We start from the raw sequence: 15041 nt of genomic DNA, 5'->3' as shown, positions 1-15041 counted from the left end.
GAACCAAATGTTAGGTCTGGGTGTAATGTTGTCAAAGATACGCTGTTCGAAATGCCTCCATGAATTAGTTGGCAATAGCAGGAGATATTGGATTACCCATTTGCTATCCCTTCGATTTGTTGGTATAACTAGTTTTTGAAGGAAAAATAACCAGAATTTATTACAAATTCAAATAATTTGACAATGTCTGGAGGAAATTCTTGGTGTAGTAATTCTATGCTGTCTGCCAATGGAACATTCATAAATAGCGAAACAACATCTAAACTAATCATAATCTCCGAATCGTCTAGATGCAGATCGGAAATTTTATTTCTGAAGTCCACAGAATTTTTTATATACGTATTAGTTTTTCTAGTTGAAGAAGTGAGTAAATTTGATAAGAAATTTTGATATTTTGTAAGTGGGACAACCTATACAGTCTACAACTGGTCTTAATGGAATTCCTGGCTTATGTATTTTTGGAAGACCATATAATCTCTGTCGGCGCCCGAAGGAGGTCTTTAGTGTTTTCTTTTTATCTTCATCCCATATCGATATTTTTTCTATAAGGGCATTAACCTTTTTTTATTTAACTACCGGTAGGATCTGAAGTGAGGGGCCTATAAATCGAATAGTCGTGGAGTAACAGTGATATTTTTCTCTCATATTCTCTTCTGTCTTGGATGACTACAGCCTTCCCTTTGTCAACTTTCATAATAATTAGGTTCTTGTTATTTTATAGCGATTTCGGTGCCTTTTGTCCAGCATACGATAGGTTCGGCCGCATGGGCCTGGCGTTAAAAAGAATTTTTGCACACTCGAATCTTGTCCTGTTAGCTGTTTTTTGGGATAAGTATCAAATACCTCTATACTATGGAAAAAGTCTATTATGGGTACTTTATTCGGAGCAACAGCAAAATTATGTCCTTTTGATAGAACGAAACATTCACTGTCTGTCAGTGGGTGGCCTGTTACGTTGATCGCTACTCTATCTGTATCAATGACAGTATTGCTAGATTTGGGGTGGCTCACCAGTGAATCAAACTTGCGTTTCAATCTATCACAGGACGCAATAAAAACCTTTCGGTATGACTTCGATGAAATGCGTAAAACAGTGTTAAAATTTTCAGTCTCTAATACTCTACAAAATTTTTTCCCATGATTTCTCCACTATTTGTCATAAAGTGACGATCTGATCCTGACAGCCTCTATTTGACCTGAATCCAGCTTGTTCTTCACCAAGCTTTTCTTCCACAATTCTTCTCAACCGTTTCTCAAGTATACTTGCATAAATCTTACCAGGAACACTCATTAGGGAAATACCCCTGTAATTCTCACATTCAGTTTTATTTCCCTTTTTATATATGGGTACTATGAGAGCTCTACTCCAATCATCGGGAATTCGTCCCTCTGTCCAGGCATTCTGAACTATGCAGTGCAGCCACTGTAACGCTTTTATACCACCATACTTCAGCATTTCTGGTCGAATATCATCTACTCCTGCTGCCTTTCCACATTTCAAGCCTTTGATGCTTTTTCTACTTCAAGTATGGATATGTATTCCTGACTGTATGCCTGTTGAGTGTTTTTTACCACTGTGCTATACATCGCTTTAGGAATATTATTCTGTTAATGCAATTCACCTTCTTAACTAATACTTTACTGTATCTGGCACATCGTTTGGAAGTAGACTCTCCGTGAAGTCGCAATATAAGATTCATTAAGGAAATACTGTAAGTAGACATAAAGAATAATAAAGAATAATTTACGTGAGTTAATTCCGTTATTATAATAGTTAGTAATGTCTACTCACGGTATTTCCTTAATGAATCTTATGTTTCTTTCTTATACATAGTGAAAACTCATCAGTTTATTTTGATAATAGATGAGTTTGAGTCTTTACAGGTAACTGACTGATTTGGAGGAAAATTGTAGATAGGAAGTTAGTAATGATGTAAATTTTTCATGTGGTACTATCATATCCTGTAAACCTCCTTGAAGGTACATATGTAAAATCCTGTATAGATAGAAATTTTTAATGAATTCTTTCTATACTGATTTTACTTAGGAATTTAAATTAGATTTTTCTTGTAATTTCTGTAAATATTTTAGTTAAGAAATCAAAATTAATCTAATATTTTTGTAATTTTAGTTAATATTTAACTTTAATTGTGATATGCTGTACAACAACAAAAGACAAAGAAAATTTGTCTGAATAAAATTGTAACAAAAGAATAGCTCAGACAAAGACATGTCCGAGATGGGATTAAGAATATGGCCTTAGGCTTTCACTATTACGAAGGTCAAAGATGTACGGGGTTCCCCACCTTAACTTAGCGACTGAAAAAGGTGGTGTGTGCAGACCCACATGTATACCCAAAATACAAGGTCAATGGAAGAGTTTAAAAAGGGGTTATCAGTTGTCAGAGAGGACTGAGACACTCAGTCTTAAGTGGCGATCACGAAGAGGTCAAGAGTCGTGTTCGTCTGGGATGGTCGGTCGTAGGTAGCCATTGTAGAGTTATAGAGGAGAGGCAGTATTCGATGGTCGTCGCTGATATGCAAGCTTTCACCGAGTGTTCTGTACCGGTTTCAAGTTCGAGCATGTCCAGTTGACTCTAGGTCAAGGACCCGTTCCAGCCAACAGATACTCAAAGATGTTAGAAGGGTCATAGAAGCAGTGAAAGTAATGAGTTTCAGACTTCCATAAGGTTCCTGCTGATTGCCGCCATTTGTCCCGCCGAAGTCGAAAGGAAGTGCCCACGTGCTTAAAGGAAATATCGGAATGAATTAGAGGGTAACTATTTCAAGGACCGTCCCACATGGACTAGATGTTCCAAAACCCAAGTAAGGTTTTCTATATATGTTTAACTAAAGGCAAAAAATGTAACAAAGATGGCTCCTGCATAATTGTTTGTTAATATTAATTCAGGACTGAAGGAAGTCAGATAAATGTTGTGATTTTTCCTGCCTAGTTGTGAGATAAGATAGCGTTTATGATTGCTTATAGTTTAACTTGCCTTTGTATAGCATTGAAGGTTTTATGATATATGAATTAAGAGTAGGCAAAATTATTACCATAATCTTTGTATGTAATGAGAATTTGTAGAAGTAGGTTGAATAGCTTGAGATCTAAGCTAATGTTAATGAGAGATATAAGAGCCAGAATTAATTTTGTGCATAGTATTAACTTTTATTGTAAATTGAGTTGCATGAATAAATTTTTTTTTTTTTTTGTCAAATAATTTGCCTGATTCCTTAATATACATATCAATTTTATGAGCAGTGTATACCAGTGCACTGCCCATAAAAATCGAACCTGTATGATATAAGGGTGTTGTTTACGACGACTGTAGAGTAGAAGTTAAGTTGCTTGATATAGTGTGGAGAAGTAGAAGTATTTCCGTGCTAAGCGAAGTGTTTTTTCTTTTGGAAACATTATAAGATCTTATCTGCAATTTCTGATGGTGCAGCTGACAAAAAATAAATTTTCAGGAATCAATATTAAGGAAATACTCTTGCTGTTATAATAAAGGAATTCGGCTCCAGCCCGAGACAAATTCCCAAGTTATAAAATCACGTACATGCGAAAAACATAGTTTTGGCCAAAGACAAAAGGGGGATGCAATAAATTTTATAGGAAAGGATTAAGTATAAGTGACTAAATCAAGCAACGGATAGAAGTACTTGGAATTACGACTGTATGTTAAGTAGAGTATTAAGGAGAAAGTAAAGATAAATAGAATTTACGAAGGTGTGCAGTTAGATGAAAGTTTAGATAGAGAATTTTAATTAAAATAGAACAATAAATGTAGAAGAATTGAAAGACATAAAAAAAAAATAACACGTCAGGAATTTGATAATGATGAGTACATCTTATTCAAATGCAAAATTTACAAAACGTGAAACTCAGAACTTTTCCATCTTTGAAATCAATTATTTTCCAGTGTGTATATATTTCATACATTTCTAAAATCTATTCTGTGCTTTTATATAAATATAGTTAATAGTTTTTTTAAGGTTGCACTTTCCACAAGCACCATTATTTTTTAAATAATTCCTGCTGAAGAAATTAAATATTTTGAAGTAATTTTTAACATTTATTATAATGAGTTGCACAAGGTTATTATAATTTTGCAATATCATGCTCTCCAAATATGTAATTGTTTCAAATCAAGTCCATGTTTTGAATTCTCTATTACCATGGAGAATTGACTCATCTTCATGTGACATTTCTTACTGGGAATGGTTCAGAAATAGAGTTTTGAACTGTTAACATTAGTCATTGGATAGTTTTTTTTTTCCATATGGTTAATTCCCATTAAGTTTACTTCCAACAGCTAGTGTGTTTCTATTTTCCAAGACTGCTCTCTTGTCTGTGAGATTGACATAGGAGAAGGCAAAACTTATCTTACACTCATCCATTGTTTGCATCATAAGAAAAAACAATAACAACAATAATCCAACTGAGATAGACAAGTTTCAAACTTTTTGGTGATCCATAAGTGGAAAATTGCACCAATGTCACACTTGGCAACATTAATTTAGTTTCCAGTGACTGTTTACCCTGTCTACAAGAATAGCAATTAAGTTGCCCTTCCAACATGTCTGATTTTTTTGTGCTGTAGATGCATCTTTGTCTATGGTCATAACTTATATAGGTATGAAAATATTAACATAGTTATTGCTTTTATTAGAGAAAGGTTCTTTGCTTCTTATAAAGACCACTGAAAATTGTAGTTTCTTTTTTATTATTATTATAAATGTACACTTCAGAGATATATGTTGAAAAAAATAGCTGTAAACCTTTGTGTTTTTATTAGGACAGGAAACTAAAGATTGCATCTGTTCTTCTGCCTGTTCATGAAAGAGCAGTTCGAAATTGCCCTTGGTCTGTGAATTTGTGGATCAAGTATATACAAGCACTAGAACGACATCAGCAACCGCATGATAAAATTAAAGGTTTGTTGGATCATTAGTTTGTTTATATTTAAACTTGTTTTTTCATCTGTTGTGTGTGTATATAGACACACAAGAGGCACAAGAACTATAGCACATCGGTGCTATGTGTGTGTAGGCTGTGGGTAATGACTGAGAAAGAAGAAATCTATTGACATTTTGCTTGAAGAGCTGGGGGTTGAAATTGTTGGAAAACACATTATGAGGAAGACTGTTCCAGAGGACAGGGAAAGATGAAATAAATGAGTGAGAGGAGAAACGAGTTTTATGTGTTTGCATTTGTACTGAAAACGTAGGTTGGACAACTGCAGCTCTTGTTTTAACAGGCCCAGCAGAAAGAATAGGAATGGTGTTTGCCAGTTCACCAGAGCAGTGACCATGGATGTACTTGTAGAAGAGACACAGAGCTGAACCATTGCATCTGTGAGTAGAAGTTGAAGTGACTCCATAAGGAAAGGACCATCTGTGAACCAAATTGCTCTCCTCTGCATGGCATCAATAATTTTTAAGATTTTTGGTGTACTACTACTACAAATGTATGAACAGTATTCTAAGAATGGAGAAATCTAGGATTTGTATAGGGTAAGTACTTTGATGGGTGTAAAATAGCTTACGACAGAAAATAACACCTGGTTTTTTAGAAGCTGAGGAATCTATTGATGTGATGTTTCAGCTAGGAGAGGCTAAAGGTAAATGTTAGTCCAAGGAGAGAGAGATGATCCTGTCTGATGATTTGTGTATTACTGAGGTTATCAGGTTAAGGGAAGGTGAGCTGAGATCCCTTTTGCTACAGAAGAAGCAGGACCGTGTTTTGGTAGCATTGAAGGTGATCGTTATCCTTTCCTCACTAAAGGATGGTATAGAGATCAGTGTTTAAAGCATTGGTTGCAGATGATCTTGAAGCTTGGGATGTCTGAGAATTGTATGGCATAGAGTAGGATGAATGGAGTGTACTATCATCAGCAAAGCTTGGGATTTTCATTTTTCATTTGATTTTTATGGTAAAGGCATCAGAGGTCATTCTGCATCAGGACACAGGTTAGATTAGTACATATGGTAAATGATTAGTATGACAATCACAAACATCCATGCCCTTGGCCATTTGAACCCACAGCCTCTTGGCTGGAGAGTGGATATGCTAACCATTTGGCCAACCAGGACAGTGCAAGCTTGGGAATAGGATTAGTGCTGATTGAGAGCAGATCATTTATATATAGGAGAAAGAGACTGGGTGGTAGAACAGAGCCCTAGGGTACATCTGCATTGGTGGTAAAGCTTGGAAGAGAGGGTGGGCAGCTTGAAGGAACATAGTTTGCTCAGTAGTGACAAACATCAAAAGTCCTGGAAATGTTAAGAGCAACAGCATCTCTTTTTCTTAACCTTTCCATGGCATGAGTTCAATAGTGAGTGATGTAGGCTAAGATATACATATATAATCTGCAGTTCTCAATTGTTAAAATCTATAATGGTGGGCCATTAGGTACTGTAGAAATTGATCTTTGATAATTTTCTCCATTATTTTAGAGAGGATTGGGTGATGGTGATTGGTCATTAGTTGGATGGTAGGTTTTTATCTCCCTTTTTTTGAAATAGGTTAGATATATGCTTACTTTTGTGTTGAGATAACAGCTGAATATAGAATATTGAAGAGACAGTAGAAGACTGTGCACAACATTTGAGTAACATTTGAGATATGCCATTGGGACCAGATTTTTTAGTGTTTAAATTATTTAGTGTTTTTATGATTTGTTTTTTTTTTCTGCCAAAAAACTACAGGAGGCATATAGTGCTCAGTTACTCACTGGCATCAAAGGCCATGGAAGAAGGTGATTAACCTTCATCAGTGCAGGACTTGGATGAAAAGCACTTTATCTTTGTGTGGTATAAACATGGTACCATCTGGATGAGAAAGAGTTGGAAATGCAGGTCAGCAGAAGCTGCATGCAATGGCTTTTCCAGAAGTCTAGATAGGCATCGATTCTATTTGGACAGGAGGTGAGTTTTCTGATATCAGACTTTATAAAGTTTACTACATGTAGTAAGCTGGGTTTTTTCCTTAAACTGTTTTCATGCATCTTCTGTTTGAACTAGGGCTTGGAAAGTGGATGAGAATTTTGAGTAGCATTGAGAGGAGGATGAAGGCCTTCATGCCAGTGCAAATAATTTCTGTGACTTTTCAGTGCAGGTGTTTGGTCAGAAGAATAGAAACAATTGCCAACCCATGGAAAGTAAGAGTAATAGTTCCAGATTTGTATGTTTTTAGTGCCAAAGGAACACAGGGTCAGGTATGGTCTGGAGTGGGGAGGGGAGAGAGCTGAGTGTGGAAACCTGCACAAGATTATGATCTGAGTTGCTGATAGGAGACCTGACCTATTCTCTGGCAGACAGTGTTGAATCACCAAAGGCACAGGTGCCATCTTTGTGGCAAAATGAATAATGAAGATTGTAATTTGAGCATGAAGGTGGGCTGTAGTTGATGTAGCTGTAATGTTTCTGTCAAGAGCAGGAAGTAGGGTTTGGATGTCTGTATGTAGTGATGATGTCATTGATGTTGGAATTTAAGTCACGACTTTTGTAAAGTGGATGTAAAAGTGATTTTTCTTTGGTTGAGACCTTAGTATGTTTGTAATATTGAGCTCGGTTTGATTTCTTTGAGCGGATTAGTTTTTGTGGGAGATATATTTTGATTGCAGTGTTCTGTCATTGTATGTTTGTTTCATTTTTGGTTTATTGTTGGATGAGGCTTAGAGCACTGACAGTATCTTCATTGAGTCTTTTTAAAGACAGATTCACTACTTTATAAAGAGGTTGAATTTGCAGCTGGAATTTAGAGATGCACAGACTGTTGTACTTTTTGATATGCTTATTTCTTATTTTTAAGAATTATTTTTGGGGAATTACTTCTGAAATATCCAAAAGAATGGACCAAACTCAGAGTTGAGAATTACTGAGAGCTCTGATTATAATGAGCTGATGGTGGCATTGGCGAGTTTGGCGCTTGCAGCAATCTGTTTTTACGGCAGAGAAAGCGAGAGAGAGCTTTATTTGAATAGAAGTTGATTTTTAGTTTGATGCAATTTGCCGTTACTCTTGTATCCTGACATATTTTAAGAAAGACCAGCCAGTATGATTGGGTAGATAAACATATACTTTTGACCACCATATTGTCTTGCCTTGCATGCTGTCTTTTAACCACAAATGATTATAACCACAAATAATAACCATGGATACTAAATATATTTAGTGCCCATGTGTTAAGGCCTAAGTGGTGGGAGGATATCTTGTTGAAGGTTTAATGAAATTTTACAGCACTGAGAAAGGATTAAAAAACTATTTTAATTCTTCCAGTATTTTGTCTCAGTCCCTGAAACATCTTCAAGTAGTACAAACTGATACTTGTAACACACATGCACACAAAGGCAACACAACACTAAATGAAACGTGGATATAATGTTTGTAGGAGGCCTAGATTGTAAATTGGGATCTCTGAGAATTAATGTTTCTCAAATTTTGGAAAGTTTCTTGCATTTGTATTTATTTCAATTTGGCTGATTTCTGATGGCAGCTTCAGATTCTAAAAACAGTTTCTTTTCTAAATTTGGACTATGCAAGACCAGATTGATCATAGTCATGATTGCAGATGTATTTTTTGTGATCATCTATGCAGGTGGTGACTGGTCTATCTGTCTGTTCAAAGTATGCAGGAACAGAGCACTTTATATACTGCAGGAACTGAGAAGAGGAAGGAGCTGATCTTAGTGGAACAATAAAGGTTTAAGGACAGACAAGTATATCAGCCACCATCTGCATAGATTGAACACAAAAAAATACATTTGCAGTTACAAATATGGTCAGTTTTGTTTTGCAGACCATCCATTAGAAATATTGGAAGAATGAAAATAGCTTTAGAATCCATTTCCAGTTCTATAATGCTCCATTAAACCTCCAACATGATGCCCTCCCAGCACTTAAGACTTAATACACAGTTATCACCTAGAAGCCAGTATGTGGACCTACTTTGTTGCTGTACCCTGAACTAGAGAGGTTTTGTATGTTGTCTTACAGTATGTGTGGCTTTTGATGTGCAGAGATGAGCAGAAATCGCTTCTAATGGCCTTTGCAGGAGACCAGAGGATATGACTGCCATTTGTGCAAGCAGTGAGTTTTCTGCATTTATCCACATGCGGATGTGTTTTTATGAATTTTTGTGCAGTGTTTTCAGTGGAATGGTATTTTATTTTTGGTGATTTTTTTTTTTTCACACTGCCACTGTGATTATTTAGGATATTTTCATGGTATTGAGGGAAAGGAGTTAATGCATGTTATTTTGTTGCATTCTAGTTCTCTTGAGACTGTTTCAAAACATAAATTAACTTAGCCATCAACTATTTGTTTTGTCACACAGTTCATAAATGTACATCAAAAATGAGAATTTTGATAGCAACTAGTACTAATGTGCCACCAAATGGCTTTGACAAATGACAGAGTGTTTCTGTAGCTTATTTATCAGGATGCCATAACATAACATTTCTCCTGTGGTTTGTAAGACATCCAAGATGTGAAGAACTTTAATACACTATGAGCTTTTCAACTTAAAGTCACTTATCAGACTTGTATTTCTCAGAGGAAAAACAGGCTAACTGGCCAGAGAGCATATGCAATTAACAGACAGTAAAACTGCCCTCATAACGGTAGTTCCTCATGACGATTTAGATGTAACGACTTCTGTCATTACAGCTAAATCCAATCATCCATTCATTTGACTGGGTTAGACATAATATTATTAGTACTAATGTGCCACTACTGATTTTTGAGATTGTTACTGCACTAATTATTAAAATAAAATTTGGAAAGTTGAATATTCTATTTTTTTTAAATATCAGACCCACATATGAGAGCTCACAAGACCTGTGCCAGAATAGCACTGTTTGTGTAGGCAAGTGGTTAAGAAGAGAAGGGGGGGGGAATCTCTAAATGGCATGGGAAAAGCAGTTCCAAGGACCAGATGTAGATGGAATGAAAAAAGAGGATGAGAAGTTGCTTTGATAAGTGAGTGAGTTGAACTACATGTGGATATTTAACCAGTGGCTGCTGGTAATCTTGCATGATTAGAGGAGAACATAGTAATGGCCAATTTGGTGGAGCAGCACTGATGAAGATATGTATAAAAAGACAGTGTAGGAACAGAGAATTTATGAGCAGGTGATTGTAAAGAATCTGTGAGAGGGAGAGTCACTGTTAAGTGGATTGCTCTCTTCTGGATATAAAAGGCATTCTTAGAGTAGATCTGGGATTTATAAAGTGATTTTGTGGAAAAGCGATAGTGTTTGGAGTGAAAAGAAAACCAAGTTTTCTGGAGGCTGAGGAATGTACTATGGATATGATATGTTTGTACCAGAATATGGTAGATGTGAAAGTCAGATTATGGTAGATTTTAATTTCATGTGAAATGAAATTAAAATCTTTCTTCAGAAAAATTTAATTAATGCTATCAAAACATACTCCTGTGTATTTTGATAGCACTGAAATTCATTAGGTTATCTTCACCCCAACTTAAGATTGGTGAGATGATTATTGTTTATAGAAGACCTTGAAGCTTGAATCATTTCAGCACTATAGGGTTTATTAAATGCAGAAGAGGAATAGAGTATACTATTATTATATCCATATTAACATGGATAGAATTTGAGGTTAGTAGGAGAAGGGTTGTTGACATTCAGGTACTGAGTCTAAATTGCTTGCAATATAGATTTCAGTTTTTTTTTTTTTTTTTTAATAAGGTAATTTTTGACATTAATGATTGATATAGCATTACTTATTAACATTTAACATTTATTATTAAAATTATAAAAAGTTTATAAATAGTAAACAAATAAATAATGAACATTCAGGAAGCCCTATCTAAAATTATTGGATTCATTTTGATAAAATTATGGGGACTACTACTGTGTTAAGAATAGTTACCTTAATTTCCTGACATTTCAACCTTCATATCTACTATGGATATGAAGGCTGAAATGATAATACCATTTTTCTGAAGAAAGATTTTCATATGATTTTCTCTCAATTCTGATCTCTATTCATGAAAAAGCTTCTCTTCTTAGACTGACTTTCACATCTACCCTATTCTAGCACAAACACATCACATCCATAGTAGAATGGGGATGGTGATCTTGTGGTACTCACTTGGGAAGTCGCTAAGTTTATGAATGTTCCATTCAGGAAAGGTATTATGACCAACTGAGGAATATACTGAGTTTAGTACAATGGTATTGGTTGCTGGATGGGAAGAATTTAAAAAAATACTTGAACGATGCATTATCAGAGTGTCCTGAGAGTTCGAAGAATAAATAGAGTAGAAGTCAAATGGATGTGTAATCTTATCAAACAAGAGATTCATAAGAAAAAGATGATGTGGAAGGAATACCATGTGTACAAGACAAGGATGATGTCCATTATGAAAATTATAAGCAACAGGCCAGAAGAGTCGCAACTGTTGTGCGGAAAGATAAGTTTCAGTGTGAAAAGAAACTGACTCTGTAAGGATAATCCTGAGAAGAAACTCAGGTGTATGAGGAGGAGGTGTTAGAGCTGTTGCACAAACTGAATAAGAATTCAGCAGTTCAGTTGGGCTGATGGGATATCAACATGGGTGCTAAAAGAGTCAGCTGAACTGGCTATTCCTCTACCCAGACTATATAATTTAATTCTCAGAACAGAGAAGGATTCTGCATGAGTGGAAAGAATGTATGGTAATCCCATTGCACAAGGAGAGTGAAAAGACTGATGTGTCCAACTGTGGACCTATCAGTATCTCTAGAGTGGTGGGTAAAGATTTTGGAAAAGTTAGTTGCAGCTTGAATTCAGAAATGGGTTGATAGAGAAGCTCTGCTTTGTAATGAACAGCATGTTTTTATTAAGGAAAGGTCATGTTTTAGCAACTTGCTCACATTCTATAACAATGTTACCATTGAGCTAGACAAGGGGAATGGATATACCACGATAATTTTGGATTTTGGTAAGGCTTTTGACAATATGGCATGGAAAACTGTTGCATAAATTGAAGAATATGGGTTTAAATTATAAAATATTAGTGTGTGTAAGAGGATGGCTGACTGACCAATATTTAAAAGTGGTATACAGGGGATGTGAGTCTGCACAATTTAAGGTAACCAGTGGTGTACCACAAAGATCAGTCCTTGGTCCACTCTTATTCAATCTGTACATCAGTGACATTGGGGAGGATTTGACAGGCAATATACAGCTATTTGCTGATTAGGCAAAAATAAGTAGGATAATCAGGAATGTGGTTGATATGCAGTACTTGTAGAAGGATTTGAATATTTTTGAAAATCATATTTGAAAATCATTTGGAATTGTGTGCATAGGAAAATGGATGTCAGTTCAATGTCAGTAAATGTAAAGTCATGCACTTTGCTGATTAGATATCCAGTGCCATATTATATTAGTGAGATTATTCTAGAAGACTTTGATGAGGCTAGGGATCTTGGAGTTTTAGTAGATAGGAAGTTGAAGTGCAAGGGCCATGTAGTAAAGATTGCAAATACAACTCAAAATATAATCTTTACATAGAGTTTGTTTCAGCACTGCTGAAACAAACTCTGATATGTAAAGATAAGAATGTTTTGCATCTTTACAAGGCCTTATAAGACCTCACTTGGACTATTGTGAGCAAGTCTGGTCTCCTGGTTTCTGTTCTGATTCTGATACATTGGGGTGTGAGTGCAAAGGAGAGTGTTAAAAATGATATCAGAATTGTATAATAATGATTATGAAGACATATTGAGAATTTTTAGAAAGCAGACTCAAACAGGGGAAAAAGATGTGATATGATTGAGACTTAAAACTTCTGAATGGGTCATGCAGGATTTACGTTGATGGAATTTTTCTTTTTATGGAGGGTGGGGAAAGGATGAGAGGACATTCTCGGAAGCTGAGAATGAATGCGGTCAAGAAAGGGGTGAAATCTAGATTTTTCTCTCATAGATTGGTGCATGATTGGAATGGATTGCCATTGGATGTTGCGTGTGCAAGCAGTATGAATGAATTCATGAACAAGTATTATATATGGTGCATGTGGCTTCCCTCGATGAGTCCCTGACTCCTTGGAGGTCTCTCTTAATAATAATAATAATAAGGTCATCCTGGAGTATATACACAAACTGCATCACAGTTCAGACAGTATGCCAAAGTGACACTAATTTGATCGACTATTATTCTACTGGACTGACCTCTAGTGGGAGGCGGGGAAACCTACATGAAAGCTTTATCCTATTTTTACATGGCCAGAGAACAAATTAACATTATCTGTTAACACGTTTAATACAACAATAGTGGTAACCTAATCAATAATTTGTTTTTTATATTAAGACTAAGATCCTAGTGTACTACACTCCTAATTATAATTTATGATAACCTCTTAGAACAAAAGGTTATGTGGATATGTGCCATCCATATTCTTGGGATTTTACATCGTTATCGTTGAGATTAGGATGGTTGATTAGGATTTTTCAGTCCCCCTTAAATGTGTGCTGATACCAAGTTTTGGTATGATGTGATGAACAGATGTTTTTCTAGTCAGTTCTATGTAGAGTATCCAGGATGTGATCAGAAAGGCCAGGTTTACCATAGTTATTAAATTTAATATGTTGTTTGTGTTCCTTTTTCCCTGGGAATTGTGCGACTATATTCACCTATATAAACATAATAAATTTAGTTTAATCCTTTATCCAAGTGTGAGCAAACAAAGTTTGCGCCTGAAAGTATCTTCAGGACTGGGGTAAGGTGGTACAACACCAGGGCAACTCGTTGCAAAGGTGGAGCAAGCTACCAACACTCCTATCTCGGTATCTCCTATAATGCAAAACACATCTCCTTGTGGATATGTCTAATGTTATGCATTAAGGGAAGGGCCACTACCCAGACTAGTTTTGACCTTTATTGAGGTCTCTTCAGTGGGAGCCAGGCCCAAGTGGAGATACCAAGCAGAAGCATTAGCAGGTCATCTCTACCTATAGGAGTTGCCAAATGGTGTGCCACCCTTTTTTAATAAATTACTCTGGATTTAGAGAAAGATGTTGAAAGTTTATTTTTCACTTGGTTATACTCAATAGAGTATAATAAATTTAATTTAATCCTTTATCCAAGTGTGAGCAAACAAAGTTTGCGCCTGAAAGTATCTTCAGGACTGGAGTAAGGTGGTACAACACCAGGGCAACTCAACATTCAGGTGCAAACTTTGTTTGCTCACACTTGGATAAAGGATTAAACTAAATTTATTATACTCTAACCAAGTGAAAAATAAACTTTCAACATCTTTCTCTAAATCCAGATTAATTTATTAAAAAAGGGTGGCACACCATTTGGCAACATCTGGCAAGAGATGACCTGCTAATGCTTCTGCTTGGTATCTCCACTTGGGCCTGGCTCCCACTGAAGAGACCTCAATAAAGATCGAAACTAGTCTGGGTAGTGGCCCTTCCCTTAATGCATAACATTAGCCATATCTGCAAGGAGATGTGTTTTGCATTATAGGAGATACCGAGATAGGAGTGTTGGTAGCTTGCTCCACCTTTGCAATGAGTTGCCCTGGTGTTGTACCACCTTACCCCAGTCCTGAAGATACTTTCAGGTGCAAACTTTATTTGCTCACACTTGGATAAAGGATTAAACTAAATTTATTATACTCTAATCAAGTGAAAAATAAACTTTCAACATCAAAAAACCTATATAAACAGGCTACGGATGCAGTGAATGGAGTATACTCCAGGGTATACCAGGGAAGGAAGAGAATCCCAGGAGGAGTTATATAAGTTCTTTAATTTTGCAGGAAGGTTAAATATAGTATTAAAATAAACTTTCAACATCAAAAAACCTATATAAACAGGCTACGGATGCAGTGAATGGAGTATACTCCAGGGTATACCAGGGAAGGAAGAGAATCCCAGGAGGAGTTATATAAGTTCTTTAATTTTGCAGGAAGGTTAAATATAGTATTAAAATAGTATTTGTGTATTATTCTGTTTATTTTTATCTGATATCCCATTAACATTTGGAATGGCTACAGTTTTATTGTAATTTAG

The 15041-nt window shown here is 35.8% G+C and overlaps 1 protein-coding gene across 1 annotated transcript in view; it reads left to right on the top strand.

Annotated features, from left to right (window-relative positions):
• The window catches only part of LOC150095621 (spliceosome associated factor 3, U4/U6 recycling protein-like), a 256994-nt gene that overhangs the window by 98150 nt on the left and 143803 nt on the right, over window positions 1-15041 (top strand). Inside the window, exon 8 of the mRNA XM_090409926.1 lies at window positions 4803-4941. Coding sequence (XP_090266052.1) covers window positions 4803-4941 — 139 coding nt within the window. The remainder of the gene's footprint in view (window positions 1-4802; window positions 4942-15041) is intronic.

The sequence above is a fragment of the Typopeltis vanoorti genome, chromosome 20 (genome assembly GCF_054136105.1).
Source record: "Typopeltis vanoorti isolate ZY-2024b chromosome 20, IOZ_Tvanoo_1.0, whole genome shotgun sequence".
Taxonomy (NCBI): Eukaryota; Metazoa; Arthropoda; class Arachnida; order Uropygi; family Thelyphonidae; genus Typopeltis; species Typopeltis vanoorti.
The sequence above is the reverse complement of the archived record's forward strand: the minus strand, read 5'-3'. Positions and strand labels throughout refer to the sequence as shown.